Source organism: Apostichopus japonicus, chromosome 19 (genome assembly GCF_037975245.1).
Source record: "Apostichopus japonicus isolate 1M-3 chromosome 19, ASM3797524v1, whole genome shotgun sequence".
Taxonomy (NCBI): domain Eukaryota; kingdom Metazoa; phylum Echinodermata; class Holothuroidea; order Aspidochirotida; family Stichopodidae; genus Apostichopus; species Apostichopus japonicus.
In genome coordinates, this window is record NC_092579.1 from 7,074,530 (window position 1) to 7,097,895 (window position 23,366).

General features: G+C 35.2%; 1 protein-coding gene and 1 long non-coding RNA gene across 9 annotated transcripts in view; both read right to left on the reverse strand.

Moving 5' to 3' along the window:
• Window positions 1–286: 286 nt before the first annotated feature.
• LOC139960008 (uncharacterized) lies at window positions 287–1,490 on the reverse strand. Its single transcript, XR_011790279.1, has 2 exons — window positions 590–1,490; window positions 287–549 (listed from the first exon to the last, which is right to left on the reverse strand). It is a non-coding gene; the product is annotated as an uncharacterized lncRNA (long non-coding RNA).
• Window positions 1,491–7,648: 6,158 nt separating this feature from the next.
• LOC139960107 (rhomboid-related protein 3-like) overlaps window positions 7,649–23,366 on the reverse strand; it is a 117,296-nt gene continuing 101,578 nt past the window's right edge. For all 8 annotated transcript variants that reach the window (XM_071958219.1, XM_071958216.1, XM_071958215.1 and 5 more), the window contains 2 exons: window positions 19,008–19,062; window positions 7,649–17,064 (listed from right to left, as the gene is read on the reverse strand). In XM_071958219.1, coding sequence (XP_071814320.1) covers window positions 16,817–17,064; window positions 19,008–19,062 — 303 coding nt within the window. In that variant the 3' untranslated portion in view covers window positions 7,649–16,816. The remainder of the gene's footprint in view (window positions 17,065–19,007; window positions 19,063–23,366) is intronic.

Sequence of the window (23,366 nt, forward strand, 5' to 3'; positions counted from 1 at the left end):
GGGAGCCTTTTCACTGTCACCTTCCAAAAGTTGTTGAGGACAGAGAAAATACCGCGGCGTACGATTTGATTGAAAATGGAGGGGGTTATTGAAGAAAAAACAACAACAATAAACAATCCGTATAGTCGGTGTTCGTTCGAAGGAACGTGGTGCAAATTGAAGTGATGTAACCGTATAAAAAAAGGAGCAACGGATGGAATCAATTTACCTTGAACATATGTGTGAAATGAACAATGTGTTATATATATATATATATATATATATATATATATATATATATATATATATATATATATATATATTAGTGTTTACACGGGTCCAAAAATCGGGAACCGGGTACCCGAGGGCCGTTACCCGTCGGGTATCCGGGTACCCGGAAAAAATTGTTTACCCTCGTGTATCACGATTTTCAAGAAATTACATATTGGATGCTGTAATAAATGCATTATATTCTCTACTGACAATGTTTTCATGTTCAAATACGTAGGTTTAAGATAAGGTATAAAACCTTCCTCAATAATTTTTATTTGCTTTTGTTTCTTTCATTAACTTGTTAATGAATTAATTATTTCATTATAATTAGCATTACTACTAACATCGCACTGCCGCCGCTGCTTATGCTTGCTCGTGCACGTCTATTGGATCAAACCATATAAATATTCAATTTAGCTCTTGAACAGTTGTTACTACTACTATCTATTATGCAGGCCCAGGGCTCGCATTAGCCTCGAGATTGCGCGATTCGCGCAATTTGATCGCATTTGGAAGAAACGATTAGTAAAAAGCCACTTGCGATTACTATTTTTTAGTTATCCCGTCTATAATCCATAAACATCTCGTAAAATTCCTTGTCAGCCTTTCCTTCTATGAAATAAACGAATGAATAAATAATACTGGGCCACATGGTAGCCTAACACCACACTAAGTCAATGAGAAATCTAGCTAAGCCTAACCATCTGTTTATTTGCTGCAGTTGTGACGCAGTTATAAGACATCCATGGAATACTTTCGTTATTGCTGTTACGTTCGACCACATGGTTGCCTAACACCACACTAAGTCAATGGGGGAAATGTAGCCTAGCCATTTGTTTATTAGCTGAAATTGTGACGCAGTTATAAGATATCTATTATCTATGGAAAGCTTTCGTTATTGCTGTTATCTTCGAACACATGGTAGCCTAACAACACACTAAGTCAATGGGAAATCTGCCTAACCATCGGTTTGCAATTTTTTTTTTAAACAATCACACTTTGCGTAGGATTCGGGTATTAAATTAGGAACCGGGTAGTATTACGTCGGGCGGGTACTTTCGTTATTGCTGTTATCTTCGACCACATTGTAGCCTAACACCACAAAGTCAAAGGGAAATCTGCGTAACCGTCGGTTTGCCAATTTTTTTTTTCTTAAATCACACTTATCGTAGGATTCGGGTAATAAATTAGGAACCGGGTAGGATCGCGTCGGGCGGGTACCCGGATAACCCGTGCAAACACTAAATATATATATATATATAATTGAAATCGTAATGATTTGGAAAATCAAGAACAGTGAAAAAACTTCCAGCCTCCATCGGGATTCGAACCCGGGCCTCCCGCTTTATATGAATGTGGTGGAGGCTATGTGACAGTGAGATCCCGAATTGTTTAATTAGAACAGTTGATATAATTCTGTTTTGCGATAACAAATACGAGAGTTACGTCAACGTGCATTATGAAACCACACATATTTTATTCCTTCAATTTCTGTCTTAAATGCATCAACTTAACCGGTTATGATCTTGAGAATGTCATGTCGAAATTGAAATCAAAGTTCACCTGAATGTCTTGCAAGTTACGAGTTTGTTCCGTTTTCATCAGTCAAAAAGTTTTAGGCTCTGCACTCCCTTTAAAGAAATCCTTGTAATATTACAATTAACATATTGTCCACGGACGGATTCCAAACTATTTGGCCTTCATAAGTTAGTGGAGCGTTACCATATTTATTTCTCAGATTGTCTTTCGTAATTTCCCCGCGTGTTGTTGTGGCACTTGTGGGAAGCAAACTATAAGAGTGTCAAGGGCCTGTTCGAAGTTGTTGATAGAAACGCAAACTAATAATTGCAGCTATTAAGAAAGTTTAGTCAAATTGGGAAAATTTGACTAATTAAAAAAAGGGAGAAAAAAAGACAAGTTTGACAAATTGGAAGTACGACAAAGGTGGGTAAAAAACCAACAAAAAAGCAACATGAGAAACAACGATATGAGATAAACAAGGAACAAGAGAACTAACCGTTAACCGAGGGATGGAGAAGCTGAAACATCTTGGAGATTTAGGCATGCTGAAATCAAACTATGCCGATTCATTACTTTATTAAATACTGAACATATAATTATGCAATTATACAATATCTCAAGGGCAATCGACAGCTTTACTCAGAAATTTGCGATATCGTTTAACATATATCCCATTTACTCAGTATTAACGTCAAAACAGCCGTATGAATAATGTTGGTTTTGTTTATACTGTTTGCCAAATAAATTTCGACAGCAATACTTCTCCGTATATATATATATATATATATATATATATATATATATATATATATATATATATATATATATATATATATATATATAATGCTTTCACGCTTCTTAAGGAATTGAATGAAATTATTAATTACAGATCAATTCAAAAAGAAATGGTGAAAAACAAAATTACAGATTCTCTTAAACTTGATTAATTGCAATCTCCTTTAACGTAATGCTGATAGGTGAGGCAAAACCATGCAAAATACTGTTCAGTCATTAGTCTACTATATGATTGATGAAGTTTTTTTCTGCCGACAACCAGTTAACTTATATAAGTCTATAAAAACTACGTACGATAATGATTATTACAACAACTATATAAAAAACGGTTTTGTTTGTGTTTAACTTATCAAGATTAGCTACTTAATGAATAACTAATGGATGAAAAATGAAATAACTAATTTTCCAATAAACATACCATATATTCAGCTGCAAAACGTGATATTTCTGGGAACGAAGATTTGTCAGCAACGAGGAAGGTCAATTATGTGAAGTCCTACACTCAGATAGACTGACTTGTCTGCAAAGGTTACTTGGACAATTACCTAAAAGGTCCATGTCTTAAAAATCGAATTTTGGGGTTGGACACTATTGACATTTTGTTTGGTATTGTTAATTATACAACGAGAGTCCATGATTTGATCAGAATAAAGGGATTTCAAAGACAGAGATCTGCGACAGCACTTGTCAATTTTATTTCCAAAGTAGTGGCCTCAATTAGAAAGTGAAGACTGCATATTCATAATTAGTAAATAGCAAATCAAATTGTAGAAGAAGTAAATATCAAGCTATAGTCAGGGGCGTGTCGTTTCCGGGAGCCTTTTCACTGTCACCTTCCAAAAGTTGTTGAGGACAGAGAAAATACCGCGGCGTACGATTTGATTGAAAATGGAGGGGGTTATTGAAGAAAAAACAACAACAATAAACAATCCGTATAGTCGGTGTTCGTTCGAAGGAACGTGGTGCAAATTGAAGTGATGTAACCGTATAAAAAAAGGAGCAACGGATGGAATCAATTTACCTTGAACATATGTGTGAAATGAACAATGTGTTATATATATATATATATATATATATATATATATATATATATATATATATATATATATATTAGTGTTTACACGGGTCCAAAAATCGGGAACCGGGTACCCGAGGGCCGTTACCCGTCGGGTATCCGGGTACCCGGAAAAAATTGTTTACCCTCGTGTATCACGATTTTCAAGAAATTACATATTGGATGCTGTAATAAATGCATTATATTCTCTACTGACAATGTTTTCATGTTCAAATACGTAGGTATTTTTAGTTATCCCGTCTATAATCCATAAACATCTCGTAAAATTCCTTGTCAGCCTTTCCTTCTATGAAATAAACGAATGAATAAATAATACTGGGCCACATGGTAGCCTAACACCACACTAAGTCAATGAGAAATCTAGCTAAGCCTAACCATCTGTTTATTTGCTGCAGTTGTGACGCAGTTATAAGACATCCATGGAATACTTTCGTTATTGCTGTTACGTTCGACCACATGGTTGCCTAACACCACACTAAGTCAATGGGGGAAATGTAGCCTAGCCATTTGTTTATTAGCTGAAATTGTGACGCAGTTATAAGATATCTATTATCTATGGAAAGCTTTCGTTATTGCTGTTATCTTCGAACACATGGTAGCCTAACAACACACTAAGTCAATGGGAAATCTGCCTAACCATCGGTTTGCAATTTTTTTTTTAAACAATCACACTTTGCGTAGGATTCGGGTATTAAATTAGGAACCGGGTAGTATTACGTCGGGCGGGTACTTTCGTTATTGCTGTTATCTTCGACCACATTGTAGCCTAACACCACAAAGTCAAAGGGAAATCTGCGTAACCGTCGGTTTGCCAATTTTTTTTTTCTTAAATCACACTTATCGTAGGATTCGGGTAATAAATTAGGAACCGGGTAGGATCGCGTCGGGCGGGTACCCGGATAACCCGTGCAAACACTAAATATATATATATATATAATTGAAATCGTAATGATTTGGAAAATCAAGAACAGTGAAAAAACTTCCAGCCTCCATCGGGATTCGAACCCGGGCCTCCCGCTTTATATGAATGTGGTGGAGGCTATGTGACAGTGAGATCCCGAATTGTTTAATTAGAACAGTTGATATAATTCTGTTTTGCGATAACAAATACGAGAGTTACGTCAACGTGCATTATGAAACCACACATATTTTATTCCTTCAATTTCTGTCTTAAATGCATCAACTTAACCGGTTATGATCTTGAGAATGTCATGTCGAAATTGAAATCAAAGTTCACCTGAATGTCTTGCAAGTTACGAGTTTGTTCCGTTTTCATCAGTCAAAAAGTTTTAGGCTCTGCACTCCCTTTAAAGAAATCCTTGTAATATTACAATTAACATATTGTCCACGGACGGATTCCAAACTATTTGGCCTTCATAAGTTAGTGGAGCGTTACCATATTTATTTCTCAGATTGTCTTTCGTAATTTCCCCGCGTGTTGTTGTGGCACTTGTGGGAAGCAAACTATAAGAGTGTCAAGGGCCTGTTCGAAGTTGTTGATAGAAACGCAAACTAATAATTGCAGCTATTAAGAAAGTTTAGTCAAATTGGGAAAATTTGACTAATTAAAAAAAGGGAGAAAAAAAGACAAGTTTGACAAATTGGAAGTACGACAAAGGTGGGTAAAAAACCAACAAAAAAGCAACATGAGAAACAACGATATGAGATAAACAAGGAACAAGAGAACTAACCGTTAACCGAGGGATGGAGAAGCTGAAACATCTTGGAGATTTAGGCATGCTGAAATCAAACTATGCCGATTCATTACTTTATTAAATACTGAACATATAATTATGCAATTATACAATATCTCAAGGGCAATCGACAGCTTTACTCAGAAATTTGCGATATCGTTTAACATATATCCCATTTACTCAGTATTAACGTCAAAACAGCCGTATGAATAATGTTGGTTTTGTTTATACTGTTTGCCAAATAAATTTCGACAGCAATACTTCTCCGTATATATATATATATATATATATATATATATATATATATATATATATATATATATATATATATATATATATATATATATATATATAATGCTTTCACGCTTCTTAAGGAATTGAATGAAATTATTAATTACAGATCAATTCAAAAAGAAATGGTGAAAAACAAAATTACAGATTCTCTTAAACTTGATTAATTGCAATCTCCTTTAACGTAATGCTGATAGGTGAGGCAAAACCATGCAAAATACTGTTCAGTCATTAGTCTACTATATGATTGATGAAGTTTTTTTCTGCCGACAACCAGTTAACTTATATAAGTCTATAAAAACTACGTACGATAATGATTATTACAACAACTATATAAAAAACGGTTTTGTTTGTGTTTAACTTATCAAGATTAGCTACTTAATGAATAACTAATGGATGAAAAATGAAATAACTAATTTTCCAATAAACATACCATATATTCAGCTGCAAAACGTGATATTTCTGGGAACGAAGATTTGTCAGCAACGAGGAAGGTCAATTATGTGAAGTCCTACACTCAGATAGACTGACTTGTCTGCAAAGGTTACTTGGACAATTACCTAAAAGGTCCATGTCTTAAAAATCGAATTTTGGGGTTGGACACTATTGACATTTTGTTTGGTATTGTTAATTATACAACGAGAGTCCATGATTTGATCAGAATAAAGGGATTTCAAAGACAGAGATCTGCGACAGCACTTGTCAATTTTATTTCCAAAGTAGTGGCCTCAATTAGAAAGTGAAGAAACTCAATTTGACAAACCTCAATTAGAAGTGATGAGAAACTGTGTTTCATGTGCCATTTTATTTATACATCTACACATGGGAAAACTTTTCGAGAATTGTTATTTGCTTTTTGTCTATGTTTCAAGTTCAAATAAAGTATGGACCTTCAATGTTTGGTTAAGTCTGTTTTTAGAAGGTTTACTATTTTGAACATTTTAATGCGATTACATTATGACACGAATACTGAAAAATGTGCTTAAATGCCAGACATCGCAGGCGTATATCTAGCCATTTCTTCGTATATGTTGGTTAGGTATCTATGTGATGGCTTCAACTATTTTGTCAATGATTATCACAATTTTCATGCAAGGTGACTTGAATCAGCAAGGAAGGCTCTATTGAATTATGGATTTTTGATAAATTCGTTCCTATTACCAAGGTTTTGTATTTTTTATGAATTACAAGGTGTCAGGAATTGTCGAAAAAGTCAATCTCGTTCCATTTTGTGTTGGAGGGCAAGTTCCAATACCCAAACCAGGACTTCTGAACTACAAATGGAAAAAAAAATGCCCAAGGAATTTTCAAAAAGTTCCACAAATAAATTGCTCCAGATGGCCTTTTGTGTTTTAATTTAAGCATGAACTGTCACATGTAACTATATATGTATTTTAGATCCTCCTGCAAGCAGGAACTTGCGAAGAAGCCTCATTGGCTTATCAAAGCCGCAAGCTGACCGAAGTCAGTCTCTTAGATTCATATTTAACGTCCATGATTATGAATTGTCAACAACTCTGTAACTGGACGACATACATTAATCTTGGAGTGACTCGAACCGGGGACCTTATAATTGGAAGGCACCGGCGTTAACCACTGAGCTAACACCCCGGTAATGTAAAGAACTATTGACTACACACGACTACATTTTGGTTAAACAATACTAGTCAATGCAATGTATCGCAGATAGCTTTAGTACGTACAGCCATGCATGCAGCTAGTATGACGCCATTTTGCTTTCTTGCAAATATATATACTCAATTGTGAGGACAAGTTCAAAATTCACCTTTCCAAACGGTTTTGCTCCCTTTCACTAAATAGAAATACAACTCTCAGGTCACCGTGGCTACAGCAACATATCAGGATGATGGTCACCTTCCACGTCTGCCATTAAAGGGAAACTCTGCAGGCAAACTTCAGTAAGATCTCTACCAACGGGTTAGTTGTCCTCCTCTCCTAAAGCAATGCAGGGATGCCAGGATATATGGATGCATATTGATAATAAAACGAATAAATGAATTAACAATAGAATGTTCCAATTGTTTCACATTTATTTTTGATGGTCAAATTACACAAAATACGAACAGTTTCCTCCCTAAAAGGGATGACATCTCTTCCCCTTTCTGCGTGACTTGAAACTGAGATTCCGGAGGAAAAGCATCATGTACATAAACCCATCATACATCCCAAACAGCTGGAAAGCAAGCAACTGATTCACCATATATATAATAATTATATCATTACAAAGAAGCATCCAAAAAATTATGAAAATTTACAATCTATCCAGAAAAAAACAAAATTGCTCAAAGGACCTGCCCCTGGCATCAGACCAATGAATTTTCTTTTTCATACATTTGCTTAAGCTATGGGTTCGTTGTCGGATGACTGTTGCGTTTCACCATAACAAGTCTCACAGATGACAAGAAAAAAACTGTTGAAAACAAAACTGGGCTGTTTCGTTTCACCATAACAAGTTTCATAGATGACAAGAAAAAAATGTTGGAAACAAAACTGGGAAGTTCCATAACTTCGTATTACAAAAAGTTTGTGAGGGGAAAAGAAAATGAAAAACAAAAAATACTACTAAGTGAACTAGATTTATAAATATTGGTCAATACTGATAAATTATTTTACTCAGGGTATAAATATTGGTGAATGGTCTTCTTCACAACTGATGATGAAAATATTACACAATACTAGCTTTATAAAATAGCAATAAAATAAAAGAAACCTTTCGTAATTGATTGTTTCAACTCTTTATGAGTGGTGTGGTGCTGATGCCCTCTTCCATGTCTTGCTCTACTTCATTTAAGCTGATTATGACTTTATTCTTCCAGTTTAACTGTTTCACTTTCTTTCATTCTATTTTTCCTTTACCACTTACTAAGTTCAATGTCATCATCAATTTTGTGTTTATATAATTTGTAAAATGTTACCAGTCTCTAACACTTCACTTTAACACGTTTCACACGGATGACAAGAAAAAACTGTTGAAAACAAAATTGGGAAGTTCCATAACTACGTATTACAAAAAGTTTGTGAGGGGAAAAGAAAAATGAGAAACAAAAAAATACTACTAAGTGAACTAGATTTATAAATATTGGTCAATACTGATAAATTAATTTACTCAGGGTATAAATAATGGTGAATAGTCTTCTTCACAACTGATGATGAAAATATTGCACAATACTAGCTTATGAAATAGCTATAAAATAAAAGAAACCTTTCGTAATTGATTGTTTCAACTCTTTATAAGTGGTATGGTGCTGATGTCCTTCTCCGTGTTTTGCTTTACTTCACTTAAGCCGATTATGACTTTTTATTCTAGTTTAACTCTTTTTCACTTTCTTTCATTCTTACTAAGTTCAATGCCATCATCAATTTTGTGCTTGTATAATTTGTAAAATGTTACCAGTCTCTAACACTTCTATGATCATATAAACTTAAGAGAATAAAATTAAAACTAAAAGCTGCACTCTCAATCATTACCAACATACGTCTTGCAATGGGTAGATGCAAAAGAGAGGCTGATCTAATTCTGGCCAGTACATGTGATGTGATTACCTGATTGTACTAACACATATCCTTTTCTAATGTAGCCATGTGATCCATGTGCAAAGTCTACGTTCAAAGTTGAAGGTATTTACAGTAGATCTATAATTACCAATACAACTAACATAAGACCAACATTATTTCTGGGCTTTGAGGTACAAAATTGAAAAACTGCAATTTCCTAATGCAAACTGTAGCTGTCAACTGTAATAAATAAGAATGTCCACATGCATATATAAACTGCATATTTTATGGGATGTAATGATATTATCATACTCCTTTTATCACAAAATAAACTGTAAGGCATGCTTTAGTTAGTGAGTACTATGTTATATGCGACCCATCCACTTTTGCAAGCTGTTAAAATAAGTTAAGAGTGCCAGTTTTTAGAAGGAACAAAAGTATATATTTTCCCTGCTCTGAAAACTCAGTGTTTAACCCCACAGGATCCAAATTAGGTGATGCTTAAAGGTAAACACACAAAGGGTCCATTACAAACTGATATATGTTAACGATACATCGAAAACTGACGGGTAAATTTTAGACAATGGAAAAGAGCAACAAAATTTATTGAATCCTCTTGTAGCCTCAGAAAAGTAAAAAATTGTCTTTCGTAACTTAGGGCCCTACTCAAGTCTGAACCCTTAACCCTATTGAAATTGTTGTGTTGTACCCCACCCCACACTACACACATCTGTATTTTGCCTCATATTTGCAATCCTATTTATAAATTTAAAGTATTTGCATATATTCATACTGGAAAAAAATAAACTGAAATTGGCAGTAACTATAATTATTTCACAATAGTGTGCTACCTTACATTCTGCTCAAAAAACTAATCCCTACATGGCACTATTTCATACCACTCAGGGCTGATATTCAATTTCCTCACAGAGTTGAAACATTTGTCAGAGCATATTACAAAGAAATCTGCAAAATAAGTTGGCAAGACAGATGACCAAATGTTGAAAGAATCAAATGATCACATGGAAGTTAAGAGAGAAAAACATCTAAAAATATCTGATTTACCACAAACATCTATCTTATTGTATATCGGGAAATTGATAAAAAAATCCCTAGTTTGGTCCAAAGTTTGATTCCTGGTTGATTAAATAGATTGCCATTTACCTCCCAAAAGAATCTGTGAGGAAGGACAGACAATATGTTTCCTTTTCCAACAAATTAGCATACACATTGACTTCAATGATAAACAAGAATACAGCAAGAAAAAAGAAAAGAGATTATTCCAACTTCTTAGAGTCCACCAGATACAAACTGCAATTGTAGTGTACCAGTGACCATTTCATGAACATATTTTAGTTTTTCTGGATACTTAACATTCCCTGCATAGTCTCTGCAACATATTTAAGACAGTTTAGCATATTTTTTTAAACCCAAATTCCAAGTTTACATATTAACAATAGACTACATGAGATGGTAGTCACATCTTGATCCTGATCAATCATGAATATTGAACATATTATTTACCTCCAACACCCTAAAGAGATGGATGAACCCATGGTAGACAATAATAATTAGGAAAATGATCACTACACACTGCCTCTTAACTCACTACTGGTACTTACATGGCTGGCACATTTGGCACAAACTTATGCCTGGATTGGTAAAAAGGTGACTGAAGAATATTTTTGACTGATTTGTTTGTAGATAAGTACCTACTTTGTGTAACATCATAGCAACTAGTTGTTCTATTACTTTCTGAATATTAACTACTTTAATTACTGGATCAACAATAGCATAGTAATTCCTTCTACTATATCGACAGTATAGCCACTACTTACTGGATCAACAATAACAGTGGCCTTCTACTATATCTGCAGTGTAGTCACCACTTGCTGGATCAACAATAACAGTGGCCTTCTACTATATCTGCAGTGTAGTCACCACTTGCTGGATCAACAATAACAGTGGCCTTCTACTATATCTGCAGTGTAGTCACCACTTGCTGGATCAACAATAACAGAGGCCTTCTACTATATCTGCAGTGTAGTCACCACTTGCTGGATCAACAATAACAGTGGCCTTCTACTATATCTGCAGTGTAGTCACCACTTGCTGGATCAACAATAACAGTGGCCTTCTACTATATCTGCAGTGTAGTCACCACTTGCTGGATCAACAATAACAGTGGCCTTCTACTATATCTGCAGTGTAGTCACTACTTCCTGGATCAACAATAACAGTGGCCTTCTACTATATCTGCAGTGTAGTCACCACTTGCTGGATCAACAATAGCAGTGGCCTTCTTCTATATCTGTAGTGTAGTCACTACTTACTGGATCAAATAACAGTGGCCTTCTACTATATCTTCAGTGTAGTCACTTCTTACTGGATCAACAATAACAGTGACCTTCTACTATATCTGTAGTGTAGTCACTACTTACTGGATCAACAATAACAGTGGCCTTCTACTATATCTGCAGTGTAGACACTACTTACTGGATCAACAATAACAGTGGCCTTCTACTATATCTGCGGTGTAGTCACTTCTTACTGGATCAACAATAACAGTGCCCTTCTTCTATATCTGTGGTGTAGTCACTACTTACTGGATCAACAATAACAAAGGCCTTTTAACATATCTGCTGTGTAGTCACTACTTACTGGATCAACAATAGCATATAGTGGTTCCTTCTATTAGTCCTGAAGTGTAGTCACTTCTCATTGGATCATCACTGGATAGTTGTCAGTTCTAGTATTTCTGCACTACTTACTGGATCAAGCCCACGTTATTGCAACTCTTAAAATTTCCTGTGGGCTATATATAGATACTACTTACTGGATGAACACTAGCATATTTGCATTTTCAGTATTTCCTGTTTATTGATTCCTTGATCATCATTGGCATAGTCGTTTGAGTATTTCCTTTATAGTCCTCTGTCTGGAGCAAACTAGCATATATATAGTTGTTTCTTTTTGCACATTCTGTGTAGTTGCCACTAATATTCAATCATCACTAGGATAGTTGTTCCTGCAAGTATTTCCTGTATAGTCACTACTTCCTGGATCAACCCCTAGCATCATTGCATCTCTTAGTATTTCCTGTAGGCTATCTTCAGTACTTACTTATCCAACACTTGTATAAAGGTCACCTCTTACTGGATCAAAGGAAGCATAGTTCTATCTTTTAGTATTTTGTATAGTCACCACTTTACTGGATCAGCACTAGAATATAATTGCCCTTTTTAGTATTTCCTGTGTAGTCACTACTGTCACTGGATCAAAACTGACATCGTTGATGATTTTAGTTCTTCCTGTATAGTTGTCACTGCTTATTGGATCAACACTAGTGCATGTAGTTGCTCCTTCTAGTATTTCTTGTATAGTCACCAATCAATGGATCACCACTTACCCTAGCTGCATATCTAAGTATTTCCTGTATAATCACTGCTTTTACTGTAATTAAACAGTGGAATAGTTTACTTCTAATTACTGAACACTCACATGGCCAAATTGTTACATCTTGATTCACTTTTGAAATTAAGCTCATCTAATTTGATGTCTCACTACATCAATAATACAGGAACTTCATGCTCAGGCAGCAAAACAGCTTGATTGCTAATAAAAAAGGCTACAAAGTTACAATGAACATATTATGAAAATTCCAGAAATACTATTTGCATGATAGTCACAATTTTGTGACAACCATTGTATTCCCAAATCATCATGGTAACGATAACTATGTAAGCCAGCCATTCTCCACTGAAGGTAAGTAGTACCAACACGAGATGCTTGCTTTTCCACCACCTCACATTTTCTTTGAGTAGCATAGCTGCCTCTTGCGGAGGTGCTTTGACTCCTACCTTTCTTACCTCTATACTTTTATTACAGCATCTCTAACATGAGGACACTATTACCACTCATCTCTAACACATATATTTGCTCCTAAATTTCTCCATTAGCAAGTAGTCAAATTTGAAATATACCTCTAATAATCAAGACACTGGTGAATCCCTGCACAAACCAATTTTGCAGAGATGACATATTTACTTTCTCTCATTAAAGCATAGACATTAATCTAACTTGATGAGAAGTGTTAATGCATCTACTTTTTTTTAAGTGAACTCTTTTGTACAATAAATACAAAGTAGCACATGTTTATACAAGACACTTCTGGATCCATGCAATCTCGATATTAATTCTCGTGCTATGAAGCTAAGCATGAAGCACTCTCTACTCATTGCCCAACCTGAAACCTTGAAAATCCATGATTTATACTCATCATACCATATTCCACCCAAAAAAAATGAATAACATCCAACCTCAAAATATAACAAGGCAGCTATTGCAAGAATTGGAAGAAATCAGAAACACTTAACTTACTTAATTACAAACCTTCAACAATAAGTTATGGTTTTGTGATTTTCAAATTCTCTGTGTAACTCACAGCTGCATATATCCAACCATTAACTGTATATCCAGTGGCGGAGCGTCCATACAGTCAGGGGGGGGGGGCGGATGCCCCCCCTGACGGACCCAAATGGACTGCTGGCGCCCTTTTCAGCTCTTTAACACTTTTTACTTATTCGCGATTATTCACTTTTTTATTGCGCTCTCATCTACCTATTGACATTTGTCACATTTTGTTGGTGTAATTTGGCGATGACACCTATTTATTCTTCGTTTATCTGCAAATTAGCCAGGCCCGGAAAGGGTCATTTCCGGCGATCTAAGGAGTATCTTTACTCAAAAAATTTATGTATGCTACGCGCCAACCTGTGATGGCGCTCCGCTTAGATAGTGTCGAAAGCGCCCCTACAGACCATTCTCGCCCCTCCTGACCAATACCCCTAGCTCCGCCACTGTGTATATCCAACCATTAATGACATTGATAATCTGTACCAGTTGGTTTTCATTTTGAAAACAAACATGACACACTGTCTTGAGTCACACTTTACTTAGTGAGTGCAATTAGTTTGATGGAGGCATTGATTAATCCAATAGTCTAAGGTATTGATTAATCCAATAGTCTAAGGTATTGATTAATCCAATAGTCGGAGGCATAAATCTGTCACTCATCAACTGCCTTCAATGGTAACAGCCGTCAGCTGCAATTACAGCTTGGTTGTACCTCTGTGTCACCAATTAAAACCAACACATGTCATATCTTCATATAATATTGGATATTCATCAATCTGATGATGTGATACAAGTGTAGACATCCATTTGAATACCCACCCATAAGAAGTGAGTTATTAACAGCTTTCCAGAAGTGTCGAAAATCTTGCATGTAGCGCAAAATTCAATGTAGGTCTAATCTTTAATACCATATTTGGAAATCTCTGAAATTTTTTCATTTACCCAATAACATCAATATGGTGCAACTAATTAGTGGACAAACTTGAGGAATGGTGCTTATCCTTTCAAGAAACCATATGTCAATTTTTCCCATTGTATGGTTGAAAAACTTGTCCTAGCAGACTGACAAAACAGTGTATCACATTTGCATGACACACAGTAAAACCCAAGATGTCTTAAATCAACAACAAGTGTTCTAGTAAATGCATGAGCTGGACCGAAGCCAAGACTCATTCTCATGCAAACATCAATGATTTGAACTTATCAAAGATACTAGTTACCAAGGCGATTCAGCAATGCGCTAAAACTTCTTTCAAAGACTTTTCTAGCACATATTAGCAAATGTATATCTGTCTGTACATACCAAGCACCAAACCCACACAATTCTTTGCTCTTTTCAAATTTGTTTATAATTTCCAAGTCAGTTTTTCATATATATATATATATATATATATATATATATATATATGTATGTATATATATATATGTACATATATACATGAAAAGCCAAAATTTCTTTTGAACCACCTTCCTGTCACTTTCAGGGTTTTTTGGAATGAATATGTAAGCATGTAAGGCTTCTGACGGGCAACCCCAGCAAAGAAATGGCTACATAGGAATCACCACAAACAAAGGCTTGGTGAATAGTCATCAGTTGGTAGCACATAGAACTCATAATATTCATGAGGTCACTGGTTCAAATCCAATTCTAGCCGAACATTTCTTTGCTTTTTTTTTCAGTTTTGGTTTCTAATTTCACAGTCAGCTCTGCATTGTTCATTTACTTGTAAAGAAATAATGACTTTTATCTCTGAAAAAAAGCAAAGTTTCCAGAGTAACCAGTCTATTCCCATGAACTACATGAGTACAGCTGTTACCTCATGATGCATCAAAACCTTTTTGAATAGCATTTACTTACCTTAGAACTCTCTGCAATTATACTACATGCAAAACTCAACAGTTACAACACAAGGCCTTCATGACGTCCAGGTTGCTAAAGCCAATTTCTTTTTACGATCAATATTCCGTAAGAAATCTCCAAACATATTTTCCACTGAATTGCCACAAGAAGATTGTCAAATTTTACTTAAAATGTGAAGATTTTTCTTCAATTCAATCAGATAACAAATAATCTCAAACAAGTACATCAAGGTTATTAAACATAAAGAATTTTTTTTTCCAACAGAGTATTTGTTAATCTAATGTTTAATGAACACCAAGCTTCAAAATGCTTTTCTTTAAATTTGTAAGATTCATAAACCAACAAAATAAGAGCAAAACTAATTGACAATTTTTGAATGTTTGTTTCAACTCACTAAACAACAATGGAAATTTGACATCAAAACTCCTTATAAAGCTTTTTTTTCTGAACGTTTGTAATCCTCAAAACAATTTTTACTGACGGCAAAGTACAAATAATTGTTGTCTACTAAGTATTCATAATTTGTTGTCCACACGATCTGCTTAGTCCTCTACTGTACACTCTCATCACATATATTTTACAGAATATACCTTAACTTTTTCATCGCATACTGTCTGATTTTCAGCGACGCTATCTTTACAATTTCCTTGGTATCGATAAATGTATCTATCTGAGGACATTTTAAACCGTCCTATAAGCTATGTTGTCTTCAGCTGCCATTTACAAATATATCCCTTCCCAATTCCTTTTCTTCCATCGTCCTTTTGTCTCATAAAACTTTTGCAGTATTAAAAAACAGCATAAATCGCAGAGTAAAATTCTCTTAGTCTTTCTTATTACATTTTGACATAAAGTACTTTGTTTTGTTTTTTTGTATCAGATTTTCTTTTCTAAAATAAACATATTTAATTATTTCCAACAGAGAACATATTTCAACATAAATTCAACCAACACAAACCAGCTTAGTATCACAAATAATAATAATGTTAGACTCTTCTTCAACTTTTGATTCATTCTGCACCTTCAAGTAAGTACCTTATCTCTTTTTTTCATTTCCTTTCAAACGGTTCCTCTTTCAATCTACAGTACCTGGTGCTCACCATTTAGAATTTGCTGCCAAGGTCCCACACAACAACTACACTATCTCTGGCTGCTACCTGTTGATCACAATTAATACTCAGCATAATTTTTCTTCGTAAAGACTTAAATTCCTCCAGATGTACCTTCTGCTTTCTTTCTTTCTATTTGATTTGTCTTTTGTTTTGGAAAGATCTTGGATTTTATCTGAATAATCAGAGAGTCTTTCGATGTCAAACAATACTGGCAGGTCTTTCTGGTAAGTCTTTGGAAAACTTGGCGATGGACAACTTCAGAGAGTCAAGACATCCCAGATCTTCAGCTGCCTGGGATAGAGCCCACTGGATGTATGATGTTAAATATGACTACCAAAATGACAAAAACTATATACAAAGTGATAGCTAACCACAAACCTAAACTATCATGCAACTTTTGCTTGTAGTTCCTCAAGACAAAAAGTCCCAACGTGGGTCCGACGAGCAATCCTATGATGTGACCCAGGTATGAGAAAGGAGGGTCGTACCCGCCGTAGCGACGATAAATCCCGCAGGCAAAGTCCAGCAGAGCTGAGGAGAAAGAATGAGAAGGCTTAACTCGGGTTCCTAAAAACAATTTAGCAGATTGTTGTATAATAATATGAATATTAATATTAATAAAAAAAGTAATAATAGTCATAATCAGCAGTTATTTTTAAGACGCTCAAGCGACCACAAATGTGGGAGAAGCCCACAAGGGCTCATGGATTACAACTTACACGTTGGGTAACTTCCAATTCAACATTTTAACTCAAATTTTGAATCTTTTCAATTTAAGAAGTCGTTTCAGATGGGAAAACCGTATATTGCTCTTGGATAAAAAACCCACCTTACTATGACCGAGCTAGGTATCAAACCCGGAACCTTCCGATGGCTAAGCCTCATTACTTCAAATGCCACCGCCTTTATCCACTCGGCCACAGCACCGGTTCTCAAATATTAAAAATAATTATAAGTATGACTAAAAAATGATGGCACATTCCTATTTTGCAGATATTATGACATACTATCTGGTATAACCAAGATGACAGCTTTGGTTGAGATATGTTACAATACTCAACCTTATATCCACTTGATGTACACACTGACAATGTCCCCTATATTCAGTACTTCGTAAATAAAAAAAAATTATTAGTAGAAATATTATTCTCCACTGGAAATAAGTTAATTCAAAACTATAAAAAAAGAAAAAGGTTTTTAGTACAATGCCCTGAGCATGTCATCCAATCTGCTGTAGCCAAATTCGAAAATAAATCAAATCTTTGCCATACAAAATACTATAAGGATGTGGTTTTACCTAACAACTAAGTTCCAGCAAGTTTGTTGACCAATCAATTTTAGCCACTGGAGCATCCCTTTAAACGATTGCAGATGAAAAGCTAATCAAAGATCTCCACATTATTGTTGTTATCTGTGCCTGATCATGACATACAAAGGTGCCTACCAAGCAAAAACCACAGCTATGCCAAGGCTTGGAATAAAACAAGGAACTATCAGTAGCTCAAACTGTAAAGCTTTTGCTATACTTGAGACTATTATGAAAGCAGATTGCTTATAGAGTAAAAAACCACTAGGTTGCGGCTTTATAAAATGCTTTGCTGCACTTGCTGATTGAACGGTTGAAAGGGATACTCTCCTATGGAAAGGACAAGTCCACAGATGAAGGTGTATGAGCTTAATAATAGAACTATACAAAAAATGGGTCCATGGATGAATGTGCCTAAGCTTTAAAGTGACATATATACTCACTTATTGAAAGAATATGTTGAGTACTGTAGGTCTCTGAGCTTTCAAGTTACATGCATACTCACCTCTTAAAAGAATGGGTCCATGGATGAGAGTGCCTAAGCTTTGAAGTGACATATATACTTACATATTCAAAGAATGGGTCCTAGGATGAATATGCCTTAACTTTAAAGTGACATACATACTTACCTTGATAAGTATTCAATGGGTACTAGGATGAATGTGCCTAAGCTTTAATTTGTCATATAAACTCAGCTATTCAATGGGTCCAGGGATGAAAGTTCCTAAGCTTTAAAGTGACATATATACTTACCTATTCAAAGAATGGGTCCTAAGATGAATATGCCTAAACTTTAAAGTGACATACATACTTACCTTGGTAAGTATTCAATGGGTACTAGGATGAATGTGCCTAAGCTTTAATTTGTCATATAAACTCAGCTATTCAATGGGTCCAGGGATGAAAGTTCCTAAGCTATAAAGTGACATATATACTTACCTATTCAAAGAATGGGTCCTAGGATGAATGTGCCTAAGCTTTGAAGTGACATATATACTCACTTCTTGAAAGAATATGTTGAGTACTGTAGGTGTCTGAGCTTTCAAGTTACATGCACGCTCACCTCTTAAAAGAATGGGTCCATGGATTAATGTGCCTAAACTTTAAAGTGACATATTTTCTTCACCTACTGACTGTGCAGCTTGGTGTCTAAACTCAATGTACTCACTTATTCCATAGACTATTCCCAACCTCACAAAGTTCCAGTTTGCTGTCTGGTAATTCTGATGAACCAAAAAAACAAAAAGAATTTACTACAGTAACTTTCTAAAAAATACATTTTTAACAACTGAGCAAAAACAAAAACAGAAGTAGAAATGGAAAAAGTAAGAAATGTTTATTTCTGCATCTGACTGTAATATGTGACCATACTTAAATTGGAGTTGATGAATATGAAATTGTATTCCAATGCGTTGAAAAAAGACACAAACAGTTTTAGAAACAAACAAGGGGGAATCAAGCAATCAAGCATTACTTTACACACTGGAAGCAAATTGTTCTCAAATATCTGCCTCTTTTTTTTAATTTACCTGCAGAGCAGCTGTTTATCACATTATAAAATATGTAAATATGAAGGACCTTCCAGCCATCGGAAGTAAGAGTAATAAGCTTAACAGTATATTTCGTGAATTCTTCAAATGGAAGTCTTTTAAAGATTTTAGAAAATCTTCTGGTTGGAGACTCTGAAGCTTTAACTTATGAAGTTTATGTTTACCCTCAGCCTTACAGTAATCAGCCTTACAGATTAAGGTAGCTCTTTGTGAGCTTTTTTTGATTTATTAATTTTACCCAAACTACAAAAAATACTTCTGTCATTTATCATTTTCGATGCTAGCACGATCTTCTTCAGAGGCTAATTTCAGTCGAATAAAGTTAATGAACGACGTTTGGTAAATATTTTTTTGTTGAGGAAATATTTTAGTCTGTGTTTCCTTTTCCTCATCAGGACTAGATCTTGTATTGCAAAGTTTCTCAATTGGAGCTAAATCTTCAACAAACTGCCAGCTCATGCCTGGAATCAATAACACTTTGACAACAATAGCCTCTGCATTTCAAACAGGGCAATCAGTATATATATATATGTATGTATTGTATTGTATTGTATGTATTTTAGATCCTCTCCAGGCAAGCAGGAACTTGCGAAGAAGCCGCAAACTGACCGAAGTCAGTCTCTTAGATTCATATTTAACATCCATGATTATGAATTGTCAACAACTCTGTAACTAGACGACATACATTAATCTTGGAGTGACTCAAACTTGGCACCATATAATTGAAAGGCACCGGCGTTAACAACTGAGGTAACACTCCTTAATATATAGGAAATAAAGTCACCCACTTCTATAACGGATGCTACACAATATTTCTTACTAGTCTTTAATTTGTATAAAGCAAACAAGTGTGATTTCATTGATGCATGACTGCAAACAATATGTCATTGTGTTTCTTTAGAATATGAGTATGGGTGTATGCCAATATGAATTCACTCATGCTTATTAGTATTGTATAAGTTTCACAACCACTGTAGCAAATTTGGAACCGTGCTAAATCCAAGGTCAAAACTGTAACAAGTATGCAAAAATCTAGAACCAGAATGCAAAAATGCATTTTGGTTTCGATGATCTAACATGAGCAGTTTTCTTCATGAATACGACGTGAGGGTGTACATGTTTACAAGGGTTTCACGATTTGACCTCTGATGACCCCAAATGACCTTTGACCTCCACCAAAAACAATAGGCTTCTTTAGCTCAATGTGGTACTTCTAAACACTACATTAAAAGTCGGCCCAAGCTTCCAGTATTGAGATATTGTGTTTACAAGGTTTCCACAATTTCACCCCTGGTGACCCCAAAGTACCTTTGACCTCCACCAAACACAATAGGCTTCTTTTACTCAATGTGGTACTTCTACACACTAAATATGAAATTGGTCTTCCCTTCTTGAGGTATCGTGTTTACAAGCTGGGCGTCACAAATGCACTCACACACACATACACCATCATGAATGCATAGGTTACGATTATCATCGAAACCAAAGCAAATCATATTCATGTAGTTGCATCTCTAGGACATTAAATCTGCTTGCTCTAATTTCAGATTTACTATGGCAGGGCCCGTAGGAATGGAAGGGAAAGTTCACCTGAAGGCCTAGGTTGAGTTCCCCTTTCTACAAGCCAAAATATATTTAACTCTGAATTAATTTATTCCTCCAATATGTGCATAGCATGGAATATATCTATGTTTTAAGGGACCTTTTCTGATTAAAGTGGAGTTGAAATCATCTGTTCTTTTTCAGAGCCCATCTTACCTCACACCTATAATCATCTTGTATAACTTTCTGCAGCATCTAGCTAAAAAAAAAAAAATCAAATCAAGGAGTACAAAGTTCCAGAAGCAAAGCTTCAAAACTTTTCAGCAAATTTGAACACGGATGACCTTTTTTATGTCAAAGTTGACCTTTATTTCAATGAACTGTTTTATGCAATGTTGCATATGATGCCAGAATATGATTTATGAAAATGCCACAGGAAGAACGGAAAAAATTATATATTGAGGGAAGATAATCAAACCACTGGTGAGTTCTATGTATGATATTGTATGTAACAGACACCTTTTTCGAGTATTTTAAATCTTCTATTCAATGGGACTGAGTAATGCATTTATGTATTAACAAGTGGTAGCAACAATAAAATAAAAATAAAATAAAAAATGCATGGCCAATATTACATCAGTAAAAGCTGTATATTCTATTTGAAATCTATGCTATTGGTGCCACACAGGCCACATAGTTAACTACTGTAGGCATATAGAGCTTAACCATTCATATTTTGTCAATTAATATTCAACCTAATTTAAACAGTGAGTTATCCTTAATTGTGTTCCAGATGTTATTATTCGATGCTAAATTTCAAAGAAAGTGAGCAAATCCAACTCATGCTGATAGATGACCAAAGATGGTGGTAGAGATAATGTGCTCTAGTGTTTGTTCAGTTGTTATTATTGCCATAGCACAATGCGCCACTTGTTTTTGATAAAGCGTTACTTGCATGAAGATGTGAACAAAACTATATCCAACCTGCCTGCCCCCATACAATTAATGGTAATATACTTCTGTACCCTTGCCAGTCGACCCAAAAAAAAAAAAAAAAAATGAATTTAGGTAAAGATTAGTGAGCCTCTCAATCTCGTATTGATTATTTATTGCATAATTACACCAACAATTCTCTTCAATTAATTAATTAAACTTTGTTTAACTTCTCTAACATTCTGTGAATTCTTCATAATTTGAAAGTCACACTAACTTTATGTATGTTATAATGGTCTGATATGTTTGTTAACACTGCAATGTCTAGGAAGGGATTTTTTGGAAACAAGACCCAGTGATGGAGGCACTTGAAATATTTGGGCAGTCCAGACAAATTCACTCCGGGAAGAACACGACTATGTTCGTAAGGTTTACAAGTTTTGGAGATTGCGGTAAGTTTAAAAAGTTATTCCCTCTCAATTAACCTGCAAATCAGATAAGTATATGCTTTGGTGAAGTGTTGTTTTGTATTTTCAAGTCATCTATGCTTAATATGAAAAGCCTCACAACTATTCTTTTGCTGAACAGAACAATTCACACTGTACAAATGTAGGCGGCATACTTTTAACAGATGGTATTGAAAGTTAACTATTACTAGCTTGAACTCAACCATGACTAATTGCAAACAGCTCAGCACACAATAAGAAATATTTCACTTTTATTAAGTGCAAAAATAGTTTATCGCATGACCAAATAAAAATAATAAATTGAAAGGTATTGTGTATGCTGTTTATTATGTGTGATTTTATCTAAATACGGGAATTTGCTGGAACACTAGCTTTTGGTCTTATACCCATAGCTGCTGCCACATATGATAACCATTCAGATGAAACTTCTCCCCTCCCATCTCCCAATTACAAATAATAGGGGCTATGGCAAAGAAATAAAACCCTGTTGGTAAATAAATCTAATTATGGCAATGGTCTACCTGTTTGTATCCTGGCACCCCCAAATTTACCACTGCTTTTAAAAGGGAAACATATGAGATGTTTTCATTTTCATGTTGACTTTTAGTCATTTCTGAATACGGCTTGTAACCTTAAAAATTGTACCCTACAAGCAACCTATCATTGCATTGACGAAAGGTGTAAACTTCTTGTAAAGATATCCTTTTGCAGGATTGCAGAATTCTTTAAAGGGTGTGAAGACTCGCTCAAAAAGAAACGTCTAATTCCGGTAATCTGACCTAGTTTCGAATGCGGTGTAACAGAAGTGTTAGACACCACCATCGATCCCAGAAAATACGCACACAGCTTGCTACCTTCGGTAATTAGACACTAGTGTACAGTCAGTACAATCAGCTGCGGTCAATACCCACAGCAGTGTAAAAACGATACAGCGATGGACATCTCAGGTCCAGCTAAAGATAACAAGGTATCACGTTTCATTACTGTCTGCATTTTGAAGCGACAAGCAGAAAACTTCTCTTGCAAGCAACGGAA